This window comes from Oncorhynchus masou, chromosome 9 (assembly GCF_036934945.1).
Source record: "Oncorhynchus masou masou isolate Uvic2021 chromosome 9, UVic_Omas_1.1, whole genome shotgun sequence".
Taxonomy (NCBI): domain Eukaryota; kingdom Metazoa; phylum Chordata; class Actinopteri; order Salmoniformes; family Salmonidae; genus Oncorhynchus; species Oncorhynchus masou.
The window spans coordinates 52,219,139-52,247,136 of record NC_088220.1 but is presented as its reverse complement, the minus strand read 5'-3'; the positions used below and the strand labels follow the sequence as shown (position 1 = coordinate 52,247,136).

Genomic DNA, 27,998 nt, shown 5'->3' with positions numbered 1-27,998 from the left:
CCAGAAATCAGGTGTGCTGTTATGAACATGGGTAGGGATATGGAGACCACAGATATAAACATATTTAATGAGACTGCACCACTTTAACAATTATTTCAAACCATCGCGAGAATGTGGTTCGTTGCCTTCCAAAATTCGTTATTCTGTGTATCGAAGGAAGTGGAAGTAACAAAAAAAATGATCTAACAATTTCTTCTTTTAGTTAAGTCCAAACCAAGACACGTGTTTTTAGAAAGGTAATACCGTTAGCTATGCTTGGAATGTATTTATCAAAATATTATTGTAAATTTGGGTTGTTTTCTAGCTTAACGTTAGCTTCCTAGCTGGCTCGCGTGATCCTGAGGCTACTAACTTACTATACTAGGCCTTGCTTTCGCTTTTAGCTATCAACATTGTACATTCTCTGTGTTGTTTCGGTCGTTACATTATCGTAATAAGCTAACTGACTATGTACATTGAATAACGTAACTCAGCGTATTACCCTGAAACACATTTTCTCCAGCTTTTTGGGTAGCTACTGTAGCTAGTAATACAGTCAGTGTTGGATAGCATTTCATTTTCAGTCTCACCCAAGCAAGGACTGTCTGAACTAAGTTAACAGTTAACGTTAGTTAGAAAGCACAGTGATTTTAGTTTTTCAACTCGGTCTCTTTGGAGGAGACCCCGGCTCCAAGAATGTCGGACAGTGAGGACAGCGACTTTTCTGACAACCAGAGTGAACAAAGCAGCGAAGCCGAGGAGGTGGATAAAAATGAGGCAGAGGTAAGCTAGCTAGCTACCTAACACTGCCTTGCACTGTGTGAATGGGTAGGTGGTGGAACAGTTGCACCTGTGCATGCATTGCCCTCATTTTGCTACTGTATCAGAATTGATGCTAACATACCCAGACTTGCTCCAAATTGACATTGCACGTTTTAATGCATTGACATAAATTGTGAGTGGTTTGAATGTTTCCCCCTATACAGGAAGATGGGCAGGCAAGTTTATCTGGCAGTGACAAGGCAGCAGAAGAGGAAGGGGAAGACTTGGCAGATGAGTATGACGAAGAGGAGGAAGAGGATGATGATGACCGTCCCAGAAAGAAACCCAGGCATGGAGGTTTCATCTTAGATGAAGCCGGTAAGACAAATCTAGACTCGGATAATACCATTGCAGTGTAGAATAGTTGTCAACATGTTCTTGCTCACCAAAACGTTTTAGTTTTAATGTATCTGAAAGAAACTTTACTTATCCCTCTGTTTTTTTTAGATGTGGATGATGAGTATGAAGATGAAGACCCGTGGGAGGAAGGGGCTGAGGATATTTTGGAGAAAGGTAAGGTCACACATGGGGCCATGTTTGAGGATATCTAATACCTGAGAGGGAGTTCTATATGAGCAACGTTGGGGCAGTTGTCTGTTGATGAGGACTGAGTTCATGAACTTCGTTGAATTTTAAATTATTAGAAAATTACTTTCCTATGGGTGGTGTGCACATGCTTAGGCATGATGGATTTGTCTGTAGTGTTGTTTGGATTCAGGAAGGGACGGGCAGCATTACAAATACAATCAACAAATCTATGCCAAAATGAGTATATGTGAGTGTTGACTGTGTTCTTCCTGTGCTAATAATTCCTTTTCTTGTGCATGCCTCCTTCAGTTAACGGTAAATCAATTCCAGATTTTCTGCTCTCTGTTTTCCTTGCATCTAATTAAATGGATTGGTTATCTCTCATTCAATAAGTCACATTCTGTTATAACTCCACCCACATTTTCATACTGCTGCACTTCTAATCTAAAGGAGCACTGATGGCAAATACATTATTGGGGTCTCCCATAATAACTGAGGCTACCTGTATGAGGTAATACATTAGTATATTGTATTTGACAGATGTGACCTATTTACAGCTGTGACCTATTTACTTACTAAAATGTTGTTGGATGGTATGTTGACCTGACACCGGCAGTGTTATGACTTATCAGTAGGGATGCAAAGGGTCGGATATTTTCCATGGGATGTTAAGCCTGGGATTTTTGCTTAAATTCCTCAAAGTGATCTTATAACAGTGACTGTTTTTTTGTGGGATACACATAAGGCAATTCTAGTTCTTGTGGCATATCTTAGTTTAACTATCCCCAATCCAATGGAATTGCAACCCTCTGCATGCACAGTGCATTCTTCCATCACATGTACAGCTCATTCTCAAGATCTTGCACACTAATGAGATGCTATTGAGCCCACACTACTACACTGTCTGAGCCAAGGACCACAAGCTTTTTGGTAAGTTTTGATCAATTACAATACTGGGTGGGGTGAATATTATTTATATTACATTTATTTATTTTTTACTAGTAAATAAACACAGCAAAAAAGTTTACGGCCCTTTTTCAGGACCCTGTCTTTCAAAGATAATTGGTAAAAATCCAAATAACTTCGCAGAGCTTCATTGTAAAGGGTTTAAACACTGTTTCCCGTGCTTGTTCAATGAACCATAAACAATTAATGAGCACGCACCTGTGGAACGGCCGTTAAGACACTAACAACTTAGAGATTCTAGGCAATTACGGTCACAGTTATGAGAACTTGGGACACTAAAGAGGCCATTCTACTGACTCTGGAAAACACCAAAAGAAAGATGCTCAGGGTCCCTGCTCATCTGCGTAAACGTGCCTTAGGCATACTGCAAGGAGGCATGAGTACTGCAGATGTGACCAGGGCAATAAACTTCAATATATGTACTGTGAGACGCCTAAGACAGAGTTACAGGGAGACAGGACGGACAGCTGATCGTCCTCGCAGTGGCAGACCACGTGTAACAACAACTGCACAAGATCGGTACATCCGAACATCACACCTGTGGGACAGGTACAGGATGGCAACAACTGACCGAGTTACACCAGGAACACACTATCCCTCCGTCAGTGCTCAGACTGTCCGCAATAGGCTGAGAGAGGCTGGACTGGGGGCTTGTAGGCCTGTTGTAAGGCAGGTCCTCACCAAACATCACAGGCAACAGTGTTGCCTATGGGCACAAACACACCGTCGCTGGACTAGACAGGACTGGCAAAAAGTGCTCTTCACTGACGAGTCGCGGTTTTGTCTCACCAGGGGTGATTGTCGGATTCGCGTTCATCGTCGAAGGAATGAGCATTATACTGAGGCCTGTACTCTGGAGCGGGATCAATTTGATTTGGAGGTGGAGGGTCCGTCATGGTCTGGGGCAGTGTGTCACAGCATCATCGGACTGAGCTTAATGTCATTGCAGGAAATCTCAACGCTGTGCGTTACAGGGAAGACATCCTCCTCCCTCATGTGGTACCCTTCCTGCAGGCTCATCCTGACATGACTCTACAGCATGACAATGCCACCAGCCATACTGCTCATTCTGTGTGTGATTTCCTGCAAGACAGGAATGTCAGTGTTCTGCCATGGCCAGCGACGAGCCCGACTCTCAATCCCATTGAGCACATCTGGGACCTGTTGGATCGGAGGGTGAGGGCTAGGGCCATTCTCCCCCAGAAATGTCCGGGAACTTGCAGGTGCCTTGGTGGAAGAGTGGAGAAACATCTCACAGCAAGAACTGGCAAATCTGGTGCAGTCGATGAGGAGAAGATGCACTGCAGTACTTAATGCAGCTAGTGGCCACACCAGATACTGACTGTTACTTTTGATTTTGACCACCTTTGTTCAGGGACACATTATTTAATTTCTGTTAGCATGCCTGTGGAACTTGTTCAGTTTATGTCTCAGTTGTTGAATCTTGTTATGTTCAGACAAATATTTACACATGTTAAGTTAGCTGAAAATAAACACAGCTGACAGTGACTGACAGTGAGAGGATGTTTCTTTTTTTGCTGAGTTTAGATAGTTTAAATAATTTCTAACTTGTTAACAATTTCTGCTAGATAGTTTTTGCTACCATGTGGGTTTTAGCTTGCTTGAGACTGCTAACTGAGGAGTGTTAATTCAACTGTTTCCATGCATGTTTCATTTTAAAACATGTGTCTTACAAAGGAGTCATTTAATTTAACTGCTTAACTATTTATTTATCTGTACATGGAATTGTATTTATTTTATTTATCTTTTTTTCAAATCTTTACAGGAAAATGCCACGGGCACTATCTGATGTGTGAAGACTTTTCACTGCAGCTAATGTAGAAGGAAATGTGTACATTTGCAAATACTGTGCCAAATCAAATGTGAAGAATACAACAAAGATGTGCATGAAGTTCCCTCAGTGCTCACAGCAAGCAACCAAAGTCCCTCTACTTCTAATCGAGGTGAACATGATGAATCAGACACCATATCGATAGCATCAGCTTAAGAGGATCCTCCTGGATGATGTATTTTGGGTTCTTGGCAGTCTGGCGAAGTACACATCCAAGCAAGGGCTTTGGGAAGGAGGTGCAATATGGCCGTTGTGCCATATCTCATCAGCACCTGGTGGAAGGGACTTTGTGGATCTGAGGCTCTTTCCCCTATTGTCTCCATCATCCTCCAAATCCCACCAACATCAGCCGCCTGGTTCTTGTTTGGGAACACACACACACCAAAGCACGCAACAGGTTGACCAATATGAGGGTTGAAAAATTGGTGGCAATCTGGGGAAATTTGAGGCTTTTTGAGCCTGACAACGAGCCATCCTCAACAAGGTTGGAAAGTGACAGTGAAGATGATGCCTCAGAGGCTGATGTTCAAGAGGTGGACTTTGAGGAGGTCCAGGGAGAAGACATGGATGCCTGAGAGGAAGACATCCAAAGCTTTAGTCTAGAAACTATGATTTGACAGAGATGCGATGGATCATTCAATATTCTCTTTCTTTTGTTCTTCAGTGAAATCATCTCATGTGATGAGGCAACTCATTTAATTAAAGTTCAATTCATAACTAAATTGTTTTTATTTCTATTGGAAGGATTTTTTGCAATTGTCTACTTATGATAAGGTAAAAGTTTTGTTTCTGTCTCCATATGATAAATATATCCAATGCAAAAAACATCTACATTTAAATTGAATTAATATTAATTTTCATATATTCCTGTTAATTCCCACGGAAAGTTTCCACCTTTTGAGTATTCCCCGAAATGTACAACCTTATTTGTAATAAATAATCAGGTTCTAGGCACCTATGTGAACCAAGTGTGACCATTTGCCTGAAATGCTACCTGCTAGAAAGCTAATATGTGTGATTTTAGCTAAATTATATTGTTTTAAGCTTTTTTTGGCATGTCAATCAGCCATATCACAAAGACTCATAAGCATCCACATTACAATTACCCACATTACAATCATCCTTGGTCTCATGAGCCATTTGGTCTTTTACCATCGTTAATGTAAAAAAACAAAAAAACTTTCATTTGTTCCTGTCTGTGTCCCTGCCACTCTTTGCTTTGTGTGTATGACCATCTCATTTGGCTCTTAATGTGTTTTCCTCCCTCTACCTTAACCTGCCTGGCCCGGAGCAGAGGAAGCTGAGGGTAAGTGGTTTTCTTCTTCCAATATGAAAAAGACCTACCTACCACTTGGGGTTAAACATAGGTATACACAGATAGGTTCTTTTAAAGGACCACTTGTTTGAATGGATAACTTCTACATTCAATCTTACACATTAAATTGTTTTTTGTGTGACTAATGGGCTCACTGAGTCTGCTTTACTCTTCAGTGTCCAACATTGACCATGTGGTCCTGGATGAGGACAACTCCGGCTCCCGCAGGCTGCAGAACCTCTGGAGGTAATGTGTTCTTATGGGCTACGAGTGGCTTGGCTTCTTTCCATGAATATTCCAGTTGTTACTATGCGAAGCTGTGTTCTTGAAGTCTGACATTTGAATTTTTGGATATTTCAGAGATTCCAGAGAAGAGGCTTTGGGTGAATATTACATGAGGAAATATGCCAAGCAATCAGGAAATGAGTGAGTATTTTCACAGTAGTAATCTGTTAATTTCTGTTTCAATATTTATTTACCAGTTATCCCTTTGACTGAAATTTCGTTTTTTGATTCCCTCTAGTTTTCCTGGGGGTTCTGAGGAACTGTCTGATGACATCACCCAGCAGCAGCTGCTCCCTGGCGTCAAGTATGTATCACCTTCACCAAGATGGGGAATGTATTTTTAGTGCACTACAACGATCCAATCTATATACATATTCTCAATGTTCTTGGTATTGTATATTCTTTTTCAAAGGGATCCTAATCTTTGGACGGTCAAGTGTAAGGTATGGAGCCTATATTTTTCTGTAGACATCCTAAAGTTCAGCACACAATAAGAACAGTTAGGCAAAATTACTTTTTAATTATTTTTTTTATGTCATGCAATTTTGTCATTTCAGATTGGAGAAGAGAGAGCAACCGCCATCGCATTGATGAGGAAATTCATTGCCTATCAATTCACAGACACTGTATGTCCCCACCCTAATTTTCTGCATTCACAGCTTCTATAGCTTTTATCTCTTATTCTTATCTGTATTTTTTGAAACTGAACTGTTGGTTAGGGGCTCGTAAGTATGTATGGTTGTATTCGGTGCATGTGACCTAATAAGATTTGATTTGAAATGTTCTTTGTAATAAGATGCTAATGTTTGCATTTAGTGCTTTATATGATGGATCTCTTGATAGCCTGTATATCTCTTGGCGATTTATATATAAATAAATAAATAAAAGGGGGAAAAAGGGCGCTTTGACAACCTGTGAAATGTTTTCTTATACACCATTCTACACAGCCCCTCCAAATCAAGTCGGTAGTGGCTCCCGAACATGTCAAAGGTTACATCTATGTGGAGTCGTACAAGCAGACTCACGTCAAGGCTGCAATTGATGGAATAGGCAACCTGAGGATGGGCTTCTGGAACCAGCAGATGGTTCCCATCAAGGAGATGACAGACGTCCTCAAGGTGGTCAAAGAGGTGACTAACCTCAAGCCCAAGTCCTGGGTCCGCCTCAAGAGAGGCCTCTACAAAGATGACATTGCCCAGGTATGCTTGTAACACATTGTGGAAGTCAACACTTGTGAAGACTGATGAATATGTATTTTGAAGACAAAGGTAAATATCCTTACCATATTCTTGGAACATACATGTATTCTCCTCCTTTAGGTGGACTATGTGGAGCCCAGTCAGAACACGATATCACTGAAGATGATTCCCAGGATAGATTTGGACAGAATTAAGGCCCGTATGAGCATGGTAAGCAACGGCAGCACTCTGTTGTCATGGGCTACTCACCACCCTCAACTTTGATATCCCATGATACTTCCTGTTGTGTCTCCCAGAAAGACTGGTTTGCAAAGCGGAAGAAGTTCAAGAGACCAGTCCAGAGACTCTTCGATGCGGAAAAGATCAGGTACAATGAAACATGTCCTGAAGACTATCATTATTGGGGATTTGATTACACTGTCCCAAATAGATAAGATCGCAGCCTCGATTACTTCCTGATGGTGTTTTCTTGCAGGTCACTTGGTGGGGATGTCAGCCACGATGGAGACTTCATGATATTTGAAGCTAACCGCTACAGCCGTAAAGGGTTCCTCTTCAAGAGCTTTGCCATGTCTGCTGTGGTAAGACGACCACGTTGCCTCAATACCACTGTTTTATTGGCCATTTGTTGAAAGCCCAATAGTGAAAAACGGGGCTAAAAAGTGTTCTTAGTTATCTATACCCATGGCTCAGTCTCTTTATTGTGATCTATAGATCACTGAAGGAGTGAAACCCACACTGTCAGAGCTGGAGAAGTTTGAGGATCAGCCAGAAGGCATTGATCTGGAGGTGGTGACTGAAACTGCAGGTAACAGCCACTTCTAAAGCATACTCAGGATATATGAGATTTGGTATTTACTTTCTGGTTTTCATTTACGTGTATCTGCTTTTGTAAGAGGCATGTTTTGTTGTGTGACCACAGGTAAAGAGCGTGAGCACAACCTCCAGGCTGGGGACAACGTGGAGGTGTGTGAAGGAGAGCTGATCAACTTGCAGGGCAAGATCCTGAGTGTGGATGGCAACAAGATCACCATCATGCCCAAGCATGAGGACCTGAAGGTAATGACAAGCGCCAAGCAGACAATGACATTGGGAGGACATTTCAGATTTGTCCTACTAGAGTTGGGCCTAAAGTCAAATTGTGTGGAAACAGGTTCGCATTGGTTAGAATTGACAAAACGGTACATAATGTTCTGCTAGTTTTTGGTAGAATTTTGTTCAGATATTCTCAGGCCCTAAAGTAAGAAATTCAGTCTACTTATTGTTAAAAACAAGCCAAAGACATTGACCCTGGTTCAAGCCATTAAGAACCAGATTCTTGTTTGCATTGGAGTGACGTTTTGTTATTTATTTGTCTAGCCCAGAGGTGGGCAAACTTTTTGACTCGCGGGCCACAATGGGTTCTAAAATTTGACAGAGGGGCCGGGCCAGGAACATTTGGAGGGAGTGTTTCGGCCGGATATACTAAAGCATTAAATGTAGTGTGTGCAAACCTCATAGCACAGTAAGAACACTACAACCCAATTTATTAACTGTCTTTCAAATGTGAAAAATAGCCCTTATCAGTTAATAAATTTGTCTCAAGGAATATGCAAGATATAGCATTTACATACTATTTCGGAGATACTGGGAGGAGGAAATGTAAATAGATTAAAATAACATACGCACTGTGATTTATCAAGATTGCGTCTGTTTTTAATAAGTTTCAATCGAAGGTGCAAAGTTAAAGAAATCAACATTTATTGAAAAATGGAATCACTTTCAACATTCAAAACATATTATTACACAACGAAATACTCAAGCTCAATAATATCTACTTGTGTTAAACTCCGCAAAATCATGGATGGATTGTCCTGACCGCGCGCTCTACAAACTCGCCACGGACGCCCTCGCCTTCACGCGCAAACAGTACACGTGTATCGTTGCCAAGCACACAGACATAGGCTGTATTAAATATCAGCTGAAAATTTAAATTTAAATTAAGAGCGATGTGCGGCGTGTTAATTAAGCTACTGTACCGCTGCTGTGCATAAATGCGCATTGCTCTTAATTAAAAGACGCACTTCCAAACTTTCCATATGCATTTTTTCATAACACAGCAGAAAAACTCACCATTTCAGTGGGAACAGTGTTGTTGGTCTCCCTTTTTTGCCAGTGCATCAAAGTCTGGAGTTAGTTTTGTTGTGGCAATTCTCAGGACAGATCTGAGGTGTTGGTCAGTTAACTTGGATCTGTGATGGGCTTTGTTGATTTTCATGACGCTAAACGTCTGCTCACACACGTAGGTCGAGCCAAACAACACCAGCATCTTCTGCGCCGTCCTCCGGAGGTTTGGAAACGCGGTCTCGTTAAGTGAAGCGTAAAAGTCATTCAGTTTAAGAGACTTGAACTTCTCCTTTGAGACGGAGTCAGACTGAAGATCGATCAGTTCCAATTGCAGCTCCTGCGGTGCTTATTCGGGGTCTTGTGACAGGGGACAGGACACCAGTTGAAGTGACTTGTCAATTTTTTCAAAATCACAGAACCGACGGCAAAATTCTCTGTGCAGATCGTCCAGTGATTTGCAGTATTTCTTCGCATTTCGGGCGGCCTCTTTCTGCACGGCTAGTGTGGGGAAATGTGCGAAAGATTTGTTTGACATTTGCCTGGAGAATAAAACCAGCTTGGATTTGAAGGCTCTCACATTTGTGTACATGTCGTGCGCAAACTGATCTTTCCCCTGTAGCTTCACGTTCAGCTCTTTCATGTGTGAAAATATGTCCACAGCAAACGCAAAGTCACAAAGCCAGTTTGTGTCGCTCAGCTCGGGAATTCTTCGGATTTCCCCATTAAATTAAAAATGAGCGAATCTCGTCTTTGAGCTCCCAGACTCGTTGAAACACTTTCCCCAAACTTAACCAGCGGACGCGAGAGTGGTAAAGTAGGTCCTGGTGATCCGCATTAGTTTCTTCCAGGAACGTAATGAACTGACGATGATTAAGTCCCCTTGCTCGTATGAAGTTAACAAGTTTTACAACTGGATCCACGACGTGATTAAGCTGCGATACAGACTTACACAGAGACTCCTGATGAATGATGCAGTGAAGTAAAATAACATCCTGGTCAGGGTTTTCTTCTTTCACTTTATCCTGGATTCTTTTCAGCAGCCCGATGTTTTTTCCAGTTAAATTTGGCGATCCATCCGTGGTGACATTGGCAAGTTTACTCCAAGGTAGCTTCATTCTCTCGATGACAGCAGACACCTGTTCATATAAGTCCTCTCCTCGCGTTTTCCCTTTCAGTGATTCCATGCTCAAAAGCTCCTCCGTTATCTCAAAACTGTCGTTAATCCCTAGGATAAAAATTAGGAGCTGAGCAGTGTCTTTTATGTCGTTACTTTCATCCAGTGCTAGTGAATATAACTTAAAGGACTCCGCCTTTTTGTTTAACTCGATGACTATATCTTCGTCAATCAGTTCCACGCGGCGAGTCACTGTCCTGCGTGCTAAACTGATTTTTTCAAACTTGGCTTTGCTCTCCGGACACGAGACCTGCTGTCTCTACCATGCACTCTTTCAAAAACTCGCCTTCGGAGAAAGGCTTGCTAGCCTTTGCTAATTTGAATGCCAGCAAATAACTTGCCTTGGTACTTGACTCTTGAATTGCAGTTTGTCGGTGAAAAAAATTCTGTTGACTCTGTAAATTAGCTGCCAACCTCTGAGCAGTAGCCGCCCGTTCTTGTGTTGACTGCTTGCTAGCATAGTTTGCATGCTTCGTGGCAAAGTGACGGCTGATATTGTACTCTTTGAAAACCGCAACAGCTTCTTGGCATATCAGACATACAGCCGTTGATCGGACTTCAGTGAAGAAGTATTTTGTTGTCCACTCCTTATTAAACACTCGGCATTCGCTGTCCACTTTCCTTCTCTTTGGTCCGCTCATTTTCACAGAAGGGCTTAATGGTGACGTGAAACGAAGTGAAAATTAAAGTGAAATAAAGAGAAATACGCGCCACTCCAACAACGGTCAATGTGTTTTGAGTGCGCCATCTATTGGGGAAACGTGGGCATTGCAGGGAAGGGGGAAAAAAGGAGGTTTTTACTATAATTTGGACAAGTTCGGCGGGCCGGATTAAAAAGCCTAACGGGCCGTATGTGGCCCGCGGGCCGTAGTTTGCCCATGTCTGGTCTAGCCAAACAAATTGGAATTCCAATGAGAACTACCAGTAAACCAGGGGTGAGCAATCAACATAGGGATGATTTTTTTTTGTGTGTGTTTTTTTTGACTGATATTTATTGAAATCACTGCATCATTTTGCGTGCCAGAAAAGGGCAGTTATTTACATTGTTTGTTTTTTCTGCATACTTTCTATCTGGTTTTAGACGTTCAGATAATAAGAGGTAATACAGATAATAAGAACATATGTGAAATTACTTTAATATAGGAAAGGTGTGTGTTTTAATTTGCATCACAAAGTGACTGAAAAGCATCAAAGATTTTGTAAATTTCAGGCAAACATTATGGAAGCTCATCAGGTAATAACTGTGTATAAAAAGGTAATCTGCATTGCTTTCAATTGCAGTTTTGTCACAGTCCCTTCTAAAATGTCCTGCGCGGCTTGTGTCGTAGAAGAAAACCGAATGCATGTCTTCCTGAGTTCCTCCAACCTTTCAAAAGCAAGAGCCAAAATCTGTTAATAGCGGACATCGGATGTTACTTGTGTAACTGCAGTTCTATGTGCTAAGCTGTGACATTTCAGTTGACTATAGACAAGCTCTTTTTTTATTTATTACTAAATCCACCGCAGGCTGCATTTAATTGGCTAGCAAGCCAGATTCTGGTTCAGCCAAGTCAAATAGCCTGCAAAGGGAACACGATTCATCACAGCATGAAGAAATCATCGGGCTGTGTGTAGTCATGAATAGACTACTTAATCATGCTTCCCAAAAATGAGGGAGTGGTAGAATATGACCCGGGGTCAAGCGATCACAGACCAGATTCTTGTTTGCGTAGGGATAATGTGCTTAGTTATTAGTCAAGCCACAAAAACTGGGATTTTGAGAACTGACTCCCATTACAGCATGATGAAGAAATTGGGCTTCTCAAAAATGTAAAATGGATAGAATTACGGGATCAAAACGTTCACGTGAGGCGGCCATACATTCCCACTGTGTTCCGTTCATTCTATTGGCACTGATACAAAATATTGGTTTGTTATTGATGTCTGGTCTGTGTGCAGGATCCGCTGGAGTTCCCGGCCCATGAATTGAGGAAGTACTTCCGTATGGGTGACCACGTCAAGGTGATAGCAGGCCGCTATGAAGGCGACACCGGCCTCATCGTACGCGTGGAGGAGAACTTTGTCATCCTCTTCTCTGACCTCACCATGCACGAGGTAAGCAACGTCACATTATTGAACTGGGACATCAATAAAAAATATTTTGCATAATTCCTACGTAACTTAGGTGAACCATTATCAATTTTACGTGGGTGTGTGTGCTCTGTAGTTGAAGGTCCTGCCCCGGGACTTACAGCTGTGCTCTGAGACTGCGTCAGGGGTAGATGCCGGGGGCCAGCACGAATGGGGAGAGCTGGTCCAACTGGACCCTCAGACCGTGGGAGTTATTGTCAGGCTGGAGAGAGAGACATTCCAGGTTGGTACTCATTTTACTCTTCTGCAAAATACATTTCCACTTAAATGATCAGGTTCAGATCAGGACAAAATAAATGTTATTTTATAAGAGATTGTGTGTGTGGTGTTTTGTCCACCATCTGTTCTTGAAATGGGAACTTGAGTGATTTTGCTAAATTTTAAAATTGGCACATAGTGTAATGTCTATTAAATTGTGGCAGTCAAGCCTAAATCCCTGAGCATTCCTATAGTACTCACACATGTATTCCTCTTCTACTCCCCAGGTCCTCAACATGCACGGCAAGGTGCTGACGGTGCGTCACCAGGCAGTGAATCGGCGGAAAGACAACCGCTTTGCTGTGGCGCTGGACTCTGAGCAGAACAACATTCACGTCAAAGACATTGTCAAGGTCATCGATGGGCCACACTCGGTAAAATTCACCACAGTTCTGCTTTCTATAGGTCTAAGCTCATAAATGTATTTCTCAACTCCAGCTTTAGTAGGGCCCTATAAAATCTGTGACGTGGACAGGAATCACGGAATTAAACTATATTCAAAAATGTATTACATTTAATCGGAAATCAACTAAATGTACTGAACTTATTAGATAATTTATTCATTTGCCTAAGATGATCATAATTAAGAACAAAATGCATAAGTGATTCTTAGTTTCCTTGAACTTTCTGAAGAGACGATGTGGAATTGCCTCGGGCTGTGTGCGCGTTTGTCTACCACTTCGCGTAGCCGTTAGCGAAGATGCTAATGATAACTATCTTCTGGTAGATGGAAAGGCTTTCCAAAAAACCTTGTCAATTTAAATGTTAACTACAAAGTAGCCTACCTAGCAGAATAATCATGATTGTTTGCATAAATCCAGTGGAGATTTGTTTAGCAAACTCTGCAATCACATTTGCGCTATAGAAACACTGCTAACCGAACAAGTCTCTTGCTGGTGTACGCTTAAATTTGAAGGGGATCTACACCCAAAAAATGAAAATTCCTTTGATTTTTCCCAGACCTCAAATGTGGTCTCCTGATTTCGTGTAAGCCTTGTTGTGAACTTAGAACATTACAATGTTGTTTTTAAAGGGATTTTGTGACAAAAATGACATCTGATACCAGGAAAAACAAAATGTTGAATGGAAAAGTAAATGGAATTAGGCAACAAAAAATATTGTCTAGGGCTCTACTATAGGCCTCCATCCAGGTTTGGTGACTACTTTCAAAGCCAGTGTCTGGACTCGAGCCCTCATTGACAAAATTGTTAAGTCAGCTTGAAGAGCTTTGACGTACAGCACCAGTCAAAAACTTTGGGCACACCTACTCATTCCAGGTTTTTTTGGGGGGGGGCGTTGCGAGAATGCCAAGTGGGTGCAAAGCTGTCAAGGCAAAGGGTGGCTACTTTGCAGTGTCTCAAATATAAAATATATTAGGGATGCACGATGATATAGCTGTGAACATATCGGAATCGGACGACATTCGCTAAAAATGCCAACATCGCTATCGGCCCGATGTCTAGTTTAACGCCGGTGCATCATTGAAATATATTTTAATTTAACACTTTTGGTTACTACATGATTCCATATGTGTTATTTCATAGTTTTGATGTCTTCACTATTATTCTACAATGTAGAAAATAGTTTAAAAAAATAAAGACCCTTGAATGTGTAAGTGGGTCCACACTTTGGACTGGTACTTTATTTATTTATTTTCAAAATGGGACTGTATGTTGAGTTTAGGCCATGTTGCTTATCTCTAGCTGTTTTTCAGTTTGCCAAAGGTGCGATTAGCATGTATAGGTTGTTAGCATATAAGTGGTGTGGTTTGTTTGCCAGGGGCGTGAGGGAGAGATCCGCCACATTTTCCGAGGCTTTGCCTTCCTGCACTGTAAAAAGCTGGTGGAGAATGGGGGCATGTTCGTCTGCAAGACACGCCACGTGGTGCTGGCCGGGGGCTCCAAGGTCAGTCTCCCATTTAGCTCTCACCGCATCACTTTCAAGTCTTCCATCTATGCCATCACCTCTTAACCTTCTCCAGTGGGAACCATCAGAGCTGTTGTTGACATTTTGATTCTTCCATTCTTTAGCCCCGAGACGTCACCAACTTCACCGTGGGAGGCTTCGCTCCGAGGAGTCCAAGTATCAGCAGCCCCATGCATCCAGGTGGTGGTGGTGGTGAGTGGAGTACAGCTCACAGAGAGCATGTGGTCACTCTCACCATAAACTCTGTATTACACTGCCCTTTGTTGATTTTTAGAAATTAGCGAACAGTTGCTTAGTGCAGGATACAACACTAAATAACAATTATCAGACCACAGGCATTACACCACTCCTGTCCTCTCCTTCAGGCCAGCAGCAGAGGGGTGGTGGAGGAGGTGGACAGATGGGGCGTGGCCGGGGCAGGAGGGACAACGACCTGATTGGACAGACTGTCCGCATCTCCCAGGGACCATACAAGGGTAATGCTGCGTTCATAACATCTCAGAAATTTGTAAATATCAGCATACGACTGTGAGAAAACGACTTGAATGCTCCTCCAGCTGGTAATTACTTGTGGGAAACTGATCTGTCTCTGACTTCTCCCACATGCTAAAATCTGATGTCGCATACTATTGAAATTCTCAATAACAGCATTTTTGACACTTAAATGCAACAGCAAAACATTATTTACAAAAAACATCTGTTTTTGAACACTAATTTTTTTGCAACTTTAATAGCTGTACTTTTAGTTTATTTTTAACCCATTGTAAGCCATTTAGCCAATCTGCGTTCTCAATGAGTTCAAGGCATGTGAATGCACACAAGTAGGATTTTCTGAGTTTCCCACTTGCTATGAATGCAGAAAAAGGACCGAACCAGGTCACATGTGAACCAGATGGGGTTGTCCTCTGCCATAGAATGAACAATAAACACATTAAGCAGAAATGCTGTTGCACCATGGGTGTAGGAGGTTCAACACTTGGATCATTCTCAATAGGGAATCTTTTGGCCTAACCCTTGACATTATTTCCCAGGGTACATTGGAGTGGTGAAGGATGCCACCGAGTCGACAGCCAGAGTGGAGCTGCACTCAACATGCCAGACCATCTCTGTGGACCGACAGCGACTCACCACAATGTTCGTTCACACCATCAGGGATCTATTGCAATGATACATTGTGAACACGGTGATATTAATGCAATAGTTCACCATTTTAGAGTGTTAATTAATGTTGACTTGTTTTTGTTACATTCAGGGGAGCCAAGAGGCATGGAGGAATGACTTCCACCCACGGACGCACTCCCATGTACGGTTCCCAGACCCCCATGTACGGGACAGGCTCCCGTACCCCCATGTATGGCTCTCAGACCCCCTTACACGATGGTGAGCGGGACACTCCACCAAGGAAATACCTCTGTGGCCCTCAATCAGAATATATATATATCTATGACTTGCAATATAACTATTCTCATTGTGGTGATCCTTGTTCCCCACAGGGAGCCGTACACCTCACTACGGCTCCCAGACCCCGCTGCATGATGGGAGCAGGACGCCGGGGCAGAGCGGAGCGTGGGACCCCAACAACCCCAACACACCATCCAGGTAGACTACATGTGGGGAAAAAAACTAAATGTGGGACAGAGCCTCAGCATTCTATGGTTGATAATGGTTTCTTCGTCTTTGCCTGGTCAAGAGTTGTCAAAGTTAATACAGCTATTTTTCTGTACATTCTACAGATCCTGAAAATATGTTTCCCTAATAGGATAACTTTTTGGAAACAGCCTTTAACCTGTTCCTCTTGTTTCAGGGCGGACGATGACTTTGAGTTTGGTTATGATGACGAGCCCTCGCCGTCCCCTCAGGGCTACGGGGGCACGCCTAACCCCCAGACCCCTGGCTACCCAGAGGTGCCCTCACCCCAGGTCAATCCCCAGTACAACCCCCAGACCCCAGGCACCCCAGCCATGTGAGTCTCACACACATACGGTTTTCCATTGTCTGTTTGCTGTCTTTTTCAATGTCTCTAGGCCCCTTTTACAGTGACGACCAACTGCTCAAGGTGAGTTTGATTCTCTCCGTCCTAGCCAAGTCCACTGACTGTGTGTGTTCCTCAGGTACAACACGGAACAGTACTCGCCGTACACTGCCCCCTCCCCACAGGGCTCGTACCAGCCCAGCCCCAGTCCCCAGAGCTACCATCAGGTGGCCCCCAGCCCAGTGGGCTACCAGAACACACACTCACCAGCCAGCTACCACCCCACACCCTCACCCATGGCATACCAGGTAAGACCCACCACGCTTGACATACATTTTTTTTTTTTTGCCACTTAGTAGGACTGATGTTGATTTAAAAATTTTACTTGTCTGAAAGCTCAAGTCACTTATCCCCAAAAAAAGAAAAATGGTCTGTAACACCATTTCTACATCATTGTATGATGCCCGGAACTACTTAAAAAAAATCCATTACTATCTTTTTACCATAGAGAAAAGATAGAAACATGTAGGCTACACTCTGCCCATTGGCATCTTTGCATATTCAAGCCTGTCTCAAAATACAACACTGCCCCCTTTAAGGGTCTCCTGGAAGATGGTGGGCCACTCTTGGTAGCCTATAAAAATATTGAAACAATTACAACCAAATACTTTCTATATAAAATTCATACAACTGCTGAACATTTAAAAAATGTTAAAGCAATGAGGCTGACGCAACTGATCAGACAATTAAGCTTATCATGTTGATGTTTACATTTTACATTTACATTTAAGTCATTTGGCAGACGCTCTTATCCAGAGCGACTTACAAATTGGTGAATTCACCTTATGACATCCAGTGGAACAGCCACTTTACAATAGTGCATCTAAATCATTTAAGGGTGGGGGGGGGGTGAGAAGGATTACTTTATCCTATCCTAGGTATTCCTTAAAGAGGTGGGGTTTCAGGTGTCTCCGGAAGGTGGTGATTGACTCCGCTGTCCTGGCGTCGTGAGGGAGTTTGTTCCACCATTGGGGGGCCAGAGCAGCGAACAGTTTTGACTGGGCTGAGCGGGAACTGTACTTCCTCAGTGGTAGGGAGGCGAGCAGGCCAGAGGTGGATGAACGCAGTGCCCTTGTTTGGGTGTAGGGCCTGATCAGAGCCTGGAGGTACTGCGGTGCCGTTCCCCTCACAGCTCCGTAGGCAAGCACCATGGTCTTGTAGCGGATGCGAGCTTCAACTGGAAGCCAGTGGAGAGAGCGGAGGAGCGGGGTGACGTGAGAGAACTTGGGAAGGTTGAACACCAGACGGGCTGCGGCGTTCTGGATGAGTTGTAGGGGTTTAATGGCACAGGCAGGGAGCCCAGCCAACAGCGAGTTGCAGTAATCCAGACGGGAGATGACAAGTGCCTGGATTAGGACCTGCACCGCTTCCTGTGTGAGGCAGGGTCGTACTCTGCGGATGTTGTAGAGCATGAACCTACAGGAACGGGCCACCGCCTTGATGTTAGTTGAGAACGACAGGGTGTTGTCCAGGATCACGCCAAGGTTCTTAGCGCTCTGGGAGGAGGACACAATGGAGTTGTCAACCGTGATGGCGAGATCATGGAACGGGCAGTCCTTCCCCGGGAGGAAGAGCAGCTCCGTCTTGCCGAGGTTCAGCTTGAGGTGGTGATCCGTCATCCACACTGATATGTCTGCCAGACATGCAGAGATGCGATTCGCCACCTGGTCATCAGAAGGGGGAAAGGAGAAGATTAATTGTGTGTCGTCTGCATAGCAATGATAGGAGAGACCATGTGAGGTTATGACAGAGCCAAGTGACTTGGTGTATAGCGAGAATAGGAGAGGGCCTAGAACAGAGCCCTGGGGGACACCAGTGGTGAGAGCGCGTTGCGAGGAGACAGATTCTCGCCACGCCACCTGGTAGGAGCGACCTGTCAGGTAGGACGCAATCCAAGCGTGGGCCGCGCCGGAGATGCCCAACTCGGAGAGGGTGGAGAGGAGGATCTGATGGTTCACACTATCGAAGGCAGCCGATAGGTCTAGAAGGATGAGAGCAGAAGAGAGAGTTAGCTTTAGCAGTGCGGAGCGCCTCCGTGATACAGAGAAGAGTAGTCTCAGTTGAATGACTAGTCTTGAAACCTGACTGATTAGGATCAAGAAGGTCATTCTGAGAGAGATAGCGGGAGAGCTGGCCAAGGACGGCACGTTCAAGAGTTTTGGAGAGAAAAGAAAGAAGGGATACTGGTCTGTAGTTGTTGACATCGGAGGGATCGAGTGTAGGTTTTTTCAGAAGGGGTGCAACTCTCGCTCTCTTGAAGACGGAAGGGACGTAGCCAGCGGTCAGGGATGAGTTGATGAGCGAGGTGAGGTAAGGGAGAAGGTCTCCGGAAATGGTCTGGAGAAGAGAGGAGGGGATAGGGTCAAGCGGGCAGGTTGTTGGGCGGCCGGCCGTCACAAGAAGCGAGATTTCATCTGGAGAGAGAGGGGAGAAAGAGGTCAGAGCACAGGGTAGGGCAGTGTGAGCAGAACCAGCGGTGTCGTTTGACTTAGCAAACGAGGATCGGATGTCGTCGACCTTCTTTTCAAAATGGTTGACGAAGTCATCTGCAGAGAGGGAGGAGGGGGGGAGGGGGAGGAGGATTCAGGAGGGAGGAGAAGGTGGCAAAGAGCTTCCTAGGGTTAGAGGCAGATGCTTGGAATTTAGAGTGGTAGAAAGTGGCTTTAGCAGCAGAGACAGAGGAGGAAAATGTAGAGAGGAGGGAGTGAAAGGATGCCAGGTCCGCATGGAGGCGAGTTTTCCTCCATTTCCGCTCGGCTGCCCGGAGCCCTGTTCTGTGAGCTCGCAATGAGTCGTCGAGCCACGGAGCGGGAGGGGAGGACCGAGCCGGCCTGGAGGATAGGGGACATAGAGAGTCAAAGGATGCAGAAAGGGAAGAGAGGAGGGTTGAGGAGGCAGAATCAGGAGATAGGTTGGAGAAGGTTTGAGCAGAGGGAAGAGATGATAGGATGGAAGAGGAGAGAGTAGCGGGGGAGAGAGAGCGAAGGTTGGGACGGCGCGGTACCATCCGAGTAGGGGCAGTGTGGGAAGTGTTGGATGAGAGCGAGAGGGAAAAGGATACAAGGTAGTGGTCGGAGACTTGGAGGGGAGTTGCAATGAGGTTAGTGGAAGAACAGCATCTAGTAAAGATGAGGTCGAGCGTATTGCCTGCCTTGTGAGTAGGGGGGGAAGGTGAGAGGGTGAGGTCAAAAGAGGAGAGGAGTGGAAAGGAGGAGGCAGAGAGGAATGAGTCAAAGGTAGACGTGGGGAGGTGAGCCGTCCTCAGGAAAGGAGCTTATCAAGGCATCAAGCTCATTGATGAACTCTCCGAGGGAACCTGGAGGGCGATAAATGATAAGGATGTTAAGCTTGAAAGGGCTGGTAACTGTGACAGCATGGAATTCAAAGGAGGCGATAGACAGATGGGTAAGGGCAGAAAGAGAGAATGACCACTTGGGAGAGATGAGGATCCCGGTGCCACCACCCCGCTGACCAGAAGCTCTCGGGGTGTGCGAGAACACGTGGGCGGACGAAGAGAGAGCAGTAGGAGTAGCAGTGTTATCTGTGGTGATCCATGTTTCCGTCAGTTCCAAGAAGTCGAGGGACTGGAGGGAGGCATAGGCTGAGATGAACTCTGCCTTGTTGGCCGCAGATCGGCAGTTCCAGAGGCTACCGGAGACCTGGAACTCCACGTGGGTCGTGCGCGCTGGGACCACCAGATTAGGGTGGCCGCGGCCACGCGGTGTGGAGCGTTTGTATGGTCTGTGCAGAGAGGAGAGAACAGGGATAGATAGACACATAGTTGACAGGCTACAGAAGAGGCTACGCTAATGCAAAGGAGATTGGAATGACAAGTGGACTACACGTCTCGAATGTTCAGAAAGTTAAGCTTACGTAGCAAGAATCTTATTGACTAAAATGATTGAAATGATACAGTACTGCTGGAGTAGGCTAGCTGGCAGTGGCTGCGTTGTTGACACTACACTAATCAAGTCGTTCCGTCGAGTGTAATAGTTTCTACAGTGTTACTATTCGGGGGCTAGCTGGCTAGCTAGCAGTGTTGATTACGTTACGTTACGTTAAAAGAACGACAATAGCTGGCTAGCTAACCTAGAAAATTGCTCTAGACTACACAATTGTCTTAGATACAAAGACGACTATGTAGCTAGCTAGCTACGATCAAACAAATCAAACCGTTGTACTGTAATGAAGTGAAATGAAAATGTGATACTACCTGTGGAGCGAAGCGGAATGTTGACCGGGTTGTTGAAGTTCTATTCGGTAGACGTTGGCTAGCTGTTGGCTAGCTAGCTAGCAGTATCTCCTACGTTAAGGACGACAAATAGCTGGCTAGCTAACCTCGGTAAATTAAGATAATCACTCTAAGTCTACACACTCTAAACTACACAATTATCTTGGATACGAAGACAGCAAAGACAACTATGTAGCTAGCTAACACTACACTAATCGAGTCGTTCAGTTGCGTGTAATAGTTTCTACAGTGCTGGTAGACGGTGGACGTTAGCTAGCTGCTGGGCAGATAGCAGTGTAGACTACGTTAGGACGACGAAATACGATAATTACGCAATTATCTTTGATACAAAGACGGCTATGTAGCTAGCTAAGAAGAAATTAGACAAATCAAACCGTTGTACTATAATGAAATGTAATGAAAATGTAATGAAAAGTTATACTACCTGCGGACCGAAGTGTAGATGCGACCGCTCGCTTACATGACTGTAGGCTACACACGAATGTTCCAAATTGCAATTAGCGTGAAAACATACCGTTCTCAAAAGCATACCGCACTCCGAAGCACTTTCATGTGACCGAGGAAAATATCTGTTAGAAATGAAGAGGGGCGATCTAAAGATGCATCAACATGGGTTACTAATATCACCAGGATTGTGCCTTTGGCTGCTAGACAATAAAACAAGTTAAATTGGAAACGGGTATTCCCAAACTGTAGTACGCAATGCCGTCATGGGTAAGCCAAATACAAATGTGATTCACAGCAGTAGTAGCGCTACCCTTTGCAACCACATACCTATGTGAGAGTGGATTCTCGGCCCTCACTAGCATGAACACTAAATCCAGGCACAGACTGTGTGGAAAATGATTTAAGACTGAGACTCTCCAATACAACCCAACATTGCAGAGTTATGTGCATCCTTTCAAGCATACCCGTGGTGAGTTATTCACAATTTTCAATGAACACAAAAGGTTTTATATGTAAGATGGTTAAATAAAGAGCAAAAGTATTGATTATTATATTATTTGTACTCTGGTCCTATGAGCTCTTTGTCCCGGCTCGAGGGAAGAAACAAACTCTCACTCAAACTTGCAACTCAATATTAAGAAGGTGTTCCTAATGTTGGGTATACTTAGTGTATATTCTTGTCCATTTTATTTATAAAAATAAAAAAATGTACTTGTTCCGGAAAGCGTTAATGTCGAGCCCTTCCAAGCACTTCATATTATTTCCCAAACATGTCTTTCTCTTTAAGGGTGTTGCAATACATTGTTTTAGCTTTGTGTGTTGACAAGTGTTGCCTTGTCATTCTTTCAAATTAGTAAGACTTAGTGCTGTTGGTTTATACAAAGGGCATGTCTTGCCAGAGGGAAAAATGTTTTACGATTTACGTTTGGAGGCTTATCTGCTAAATTCTTCAGAACCTCCATAGGTGCATCGTTAATCTCCAAGCTGCTTCTAATAACCATTGTTATTGAAGTTGCTCTTAAAAATGCTTGTTATTTACTGACTCCCTCAGCTATTGTAGTGGTCCAGATGGTTTGTTGCCCTCTGGCACTGTTAGGTTCTTATTTTTCAGAGTTAATAACCCACAGATACTAGAGAAGTGTTAACCAAGTTTCTTCTTCCCAAAGGTTCTGTACAGCTGAAAACGGACAGCTAAACATTTCAGACATCACAGTTTATATGCATCCTACTTAGGACACTCCACTTTACAGTTTATGGCTCCACGGGAAAGAAGGTAACCAAATACCAACCCGGATTACTTCCTTAACTTCTCTGGGATATGGTCCTACCTTGCCAACAGCCCGTGAAATTGCAGGGCGGCAAATTCAAAACAACAGAAATCTCATAATTTAAAATTCCTCAAACATAAAAGTATTATATACCATTTTAAAGAGAAACGTCTCGTTAATCCAACCACAGTGTCTGATTTCAAAAAGGCTTTACGGTGAAAGCACACCTTGCGATTATGTTAGGTCAGCACCTAGCCACAGAAAAACATACAGCCATTTTCCAAAGAAGGAGAGGTGTCACAAAAGTCAGAAATAGCGTTATAAATATTCACTTACCTTTGATCTTCATCGGAATGCACTCCCAGGAATCCTTTTTGTTCGCCCGTTTAGCCCAGGAATCCAAATGCACGATGCGCGATCACTTAGTTCAGACAAAAAGTCAAAAAAAGTTATATTACAGTTCGTAGAAACATGTCAAACGATGTATAGAATCAATCTTTAGGATGTTTTTATCATAAATCTTCAATAATGTTTCAACCGGACAATTCCTTTGTCTTTAGAAATGAAAAGGAACGCAGCTCGCTCTCACGACCTCTTAGTCAAACAGCTTTTATTCGCTCCCCCTTCACAGTAGAATCATGAAACAAGGTTCTAAAGATGGTTGACATCTAGTGGAATCCTTAGGAAGTGCCATATGACCCCATAGACACTGTATATTGGATTGGCAAAGACTTGAAAACCAACAAACCTCAGATTTCCCACTTCCTGGTTGGATTTTTTTCTCAGGTTTTTGCCTGCCATATGAGTTCTGTTATACTCAGACATCATTCAAACAGTTTTAGAAACTGCAAAGTCTTTTCTATCAAAATCTACTAATTATATGCATATTCTAGCTTTTGGGCCTGAGTGTAGGCAGTTTACTCTGGGCACCTTATTCATCCAAGCTACTCAATACTGCCCCCCCAGTCCCAAAGAAGTTAAAGGGAACTGACCTCACCCCTCACCTCATGATCCACAGATATCCATCTGTCTTCTCTATATCAACACATCGCTCTCCTACATCAAACGCATTCTAAAGCCTTCTGGCTTTTTACAAACTTTCTGTTCAAGACTTTGCCTCAATCATTTAATATCTCAATGTTCAAAGTTTAGCCGACTCTAACTGCACCTTATACTCAGTGTTTCGCTAAACATAGAATCAAGATTCGTATGTCTTTTTGAACTCCCAGGACGAAGTTGACTACAAATACAAAGTTGCCAATGTCTTTGCAAATGTTTCAAACAAGTGAAAGTTAGAAAAAGCTGTTTAAAATGCAACCTGGGATGACTGTATTAAATGATAAATACAGTAGGCTGCCTAGGCCTATATTTTGAAATCAATTTCATGTTCAATCGAGTTCTACTTTTAGGCTACTGTAGCCTAGGCTTATGTAATTATTGTGTCAATATACAGGGCATCTGGAATTTGTTCAGATCCCTTCCCTTTTTCACATTTCATTACATTGACAGTGCATGTCAGAGCAAAAACCAAGCCATGAGGTTGAATGAATTGTCTGTAGAGCTCCGAGACAGGATTGTGTCGGCACAGATCTGGGGAAGGGTGCCAAAACATTTCTGCAGCATTGAAGAACCCCAAGAACACAGTGGCCTTCGTCATTCTTAAATGGAAGAAGTTTAGAACCACCAAGAACCAAGACTCTTCCTAGATCTGGCTGCTCGGCCAAACTGAGCAATCAGGAGAAGTGCCTTGGTCAAGGAGGTGAGCAAGAACCCGATGGTCACTCTGACTCCTCCGGAGTTCCTATGTGGAGATGGTTGTCCTTCTGGAGGGTTCTCCCATCACTGTAGCACTTCACCAATCAGGCCTTTATGGTAGAGTGGCCAGACAGAAGCCACATCTCAGTTAAAGGCACATGACAGCCTGCTTGGAGTTTGCCAGAAGGCACCTAAAGACTCTGACCATGAAAAGCAAGATTATCTGATCTGATGAAACCAAGTTTGAACTCTTCGGCCTGAAAGACAAGCACCACATCTGGAGGAAACCTGGCACCATCCTTACGGTGAAGCATGGTGGAAGCATCATGCTGTCGGGATGTTTTTCAGCGTCATGGACTGGGAGACTAGTCAGGGTCAAGGGAAAGATGAACGGAGTACAAAGATGTCTTCGAAAACCTGCTCCAGAGCGTTAAGGGCCTCAGACTGGGGTGACGGTTCACCTTTCAACAGGACAATGACCCTAAGCACACGGCCAAGACAATGCAGGCGTGGCTTCAGGACAAGTCTCTGAATGTCCTTGAGGGGCCCGGACTTGAACCCGATCGAACAGGTGCAGCAACATTCCCCATCCAACCTGACAGAGCTTGGTAGGATCTGCAAAGACGAATGGGAGAAGCTCCCCAAATACAGGTGTGCCAAGCTTGTAGCGTCATGCCCAAGAAGACTCGAGGCTGTAATCACTGCCGAATGTGCTTCAACAAAGTACTGCGTAAAGGGTCTGAATACTTAAGTAAATGTGATATTTCCAGAGGAAGGGTTTATTTTATACATTTGCAAACGTTTCTAAACCTACTATGTCATTATAGGGTATCTTTGATTGATGAGGAGAAAAAAATATTTAATCCATTTCAGAATAAGGCTTTAACATAACAAAATGTGGAAAAGGTCAAAGGGTCTGAATACTTTCCGAATGCACTGTATATGTGTAACAACGTGCACAATGATATACCAAATATGTGGTTTAGTGCTTTGTTGTAGAATAAGCCGCCTCAATAGGCCTGTTAGCATCTATCTATAGGTGATCATATAATTATGTTAGATTAAAAGGAAAAGTCGTCATTGTTTAAACATTGCGTCATTCCAACATCAGCTGAAGATGTAGCGCGTTTCTTAAAACACCATGCAGAAAGAACATTCGCTTGCATGCATTTTGCATCATCATAATGATGTGACACTTCTTAAAAACTTGACTACTGGCATGCAAAAGATTTTGGGACTGTACTAACAGTGGACTAATGAAAAATACACATTTTTTGAGTGTTTTCCTTTTAAGGTAAGGTGTCTAAAGTAAGATTTGAAAAGAGAGTGAGTGCTGTTGATCAGAGAGCAGAGTTGCCTTTCTTTTGGTCCCATTGGTATGTACACGTGCTTCAACAACTAAGCGAACCTTCTCTCTGCGTGGGGTTTTGGCTGTTGTCGGAACGATGCATCGTTGAAACGCTTTCAAATCTAAGTTCCATCGCCCTCATCTTTGTTTCCTCCTGTCGTCCCACCCCAGGCCAGTCCGAGCCCCAGCCCGGTAGGCTACAGCCCCATGACCCCCGGCGCCCCCTCCCCTGGCGGCTACAACCCCCACACGCCCGGCTCCAACATCGACCAGACCTCCTGCGACTGGGTCACCACCGACATCCTGGTGCGCGTTAAGGACACCTTCCTGGACAGCCAGGTGGTTAACCAGACGGCCGTCATCCGCAGTGTCACGGTGAGTAGCAAAGACCACACCACTCCTCCACGATCCTAGATGGTACAGGGGCTCACACATTTGATTCTACTTCATTACCCAAGTTTCCTGTCTGGATTGAAATGGAGGGAACATTACTTTGGCTTTTAGGGAAAAAGAGTTTTATAGAAATATTAATTTCTGGGATTTGTCTTCCATAACCAAAATGGTATGTAGTCATTTGATTTATTTGAGTAGAAATTAACTCTGGATTCCTGACAGTAACGGCTCCGTTTTGGCCTGTTGATGGAAGAAAGGAGACACTGCCAAGATGGAGCAACACTTTTTGTCATGTGTCTTATCTTTGGTAGATTGAGGGGAACAAAAACAATGTAATCAATTTTAGAATAAGGCTGTAACATAGCAATGTGGAGAAAGTCAAGGGGTCTGAATACTTTCTGAATGCACTGTGTATGTGTAACGTCTGTGACCAATGATATACCAAATATAGGATATATGCTGTATCATCCCTCATATTTGGCTTCCATTGCCTTTTGATGTAACCGATACAAACCCTACAGAATGGGGGGCATCTTTTTTTAATTTTTTTTTTATGCCTTATGGTAAGACATGTATTTTAACGGTAATAATGTATTACCTTTTTTAATGTGACGTGAACACAACCTGTCATGTTTTCATCTGACTATCAAACAAATCACTTCAAAAGGTAGGCTACTTGCACACATTCGTCCATTCCAAAATAATTCCAGTATCCAAACAGTGCACCAAAGGTTTAATGAAAAGAAAGAAAAATGTTACAAAACATCAGTGTAATGACACACTCTTGTTAATTGACTTTTTTGTGTGTTTTTTTTTGTCAAAGTCGACACCTGAAAAGAGGCTGAAATACAGCCATCTGTGTCTCCTGAGTTTGCTAGCAAAAGCTCAAGAGCAATAGAGGCAGAGTAAAGAGATTACTGCGACTGAAACAACCTGAAACGGTCACTGGTTTAAACCATGACGGAGAGGTGGGGAAGTTCACTTCATTCTGAATAAGCTTATTTTCATATATTTACCGCTGTAGCAGGACAAAATAGCATTTTATGGCACAGTTGGTAGAGCATGGCGCTTGCACCACGACGAGTTGTGGGTTCGATTCCCGGGGACACCCATTCGTAAAATGTATGTATGCATTTAGTCTCTTTGGATAAAAGTTTTTGCTAAATTGCTTACTATTTTTATTATGCTAGAAACCAATAGAATGGTTAAATTTGAGTTTTGTTGCATTTAGGAGATATTGTCTTATTCCCCCTTTTTACTATTCTTACCTAATGTGTTATGTTGACAACATGAATGTGCTGAACCAAGTACTCCCATCATTGACCTGATGTGTCTTCTCCTTCCTCAGGGTGGCATGTGCTCCGTCTTCCTCCAGGACACAGAGAAGGTGGTGAGCATCTCCAGTGAACACCTAGAGCCTGTCACCCCAACTAAGAACAACAAGGTAAGGCTGCTTTTCACAACAACACCTTTCTACTGGACTCAAGAGTTCTGTGGACGGGTGCATGGTTCATAAGGCTCTGGCTGCTCTTGGTGTGTCATCTGTTGTCTGTGGTGCCTCTCCAGGTGAAGGTGATTCTAGGGGAGGACCGCGAGGCCACGGGGATCCTACTGAGTATTGATGGGGACGATGGCATCGTCAGGATGGAGCTGGATGACCAGCTGAAGATTCTCAACCTCCGCTTCCTGGGCAAGCTGGAGCTCTGAGCCATCACACCCCAACCTCACAACACGCCCTCACTGCAAAGCAACGTCACTCAAAACAAGCAGAATATGTGCCCCCATGTTCACTATCAAAGATTAAAATTGCCCGTGTAATTTCTTTTCAGCCAAACTCTTAGTGAACTCGCATTGGTTTTTAGTGCTCTGTGGTTGTAATTTTTGTCTGTTCTTTACTTTTTTTGTTATAGAAACTACCTTTTGGTTATGCGTGTACAATGTCAATTAAATGTTAACTGTTGCA

General features: G+C 43.6%; 1 protein-coding gene across 4 annotated transcripts; it reads left to right on the top strand.

The window, feature by feature from the left end:
- Positions 1-89: 89 nt before the first annotated feature.
- LOC135546161 (transcription elongation factor SPT5-like) lies at positions 90-27,995 on the top strand. 4 transcript variants are annotated; one of them, XM_064974356.1, is made up of 30 exons: positions 90-236; positions 661-762; positions 966-1,119; positions 1,249-1,314; positions 5,442-5,453; positions 5,639-5,708; positions 5,823-5,888; positions 5,986-6,051; positions 6,160-6,190; positions 6,305-6,373; positions 6,695-6,946; positions 7,067-7,156; positions 7,243-7,313; positions 7,422-7,527; positions 7,661-7,754; positions 7,869-8,005; positions 12,165-12,320; positions 12,433-12,579; positions 12,842-12,988; positions 14,394-14,519; positions 14,645-14,732; positions 14,906-15,016; positions 15,572-15,674; positions 15,793-15,920; positions 16,034-16,139; positions 16,345-16,503; positions 16,652-16,820; positions 25,814-26,017; positions 27,384-27,479; positions 27,602-27,995. In XM_064974356.1, exons 2-30 carry the CDS (start codon positions 676-678, stop codon positions 27,740-27,742), a joined length of 3,252 nt encoding a protein of 1,083 aa, XP_064830428.1. In that variant the 5' UTR covers positions 90-236; positions 661-675; the 3' UTR covers positions 27,743-27,995. The 4 variants fall into 4 exon arrangements, with proteins under 4 accessions (XP_064830428.1, XP_064830426.1, XP_064830427.1 ...); XM_064974354.1 differs by having other exon boundaries at positions 658-762; XM_064974355.1 differs by having other exon boundaries at positions 634-762.
- The last annotated feature ends 3 nt before the right edge of the window (positions 27,996-27,998 follow it).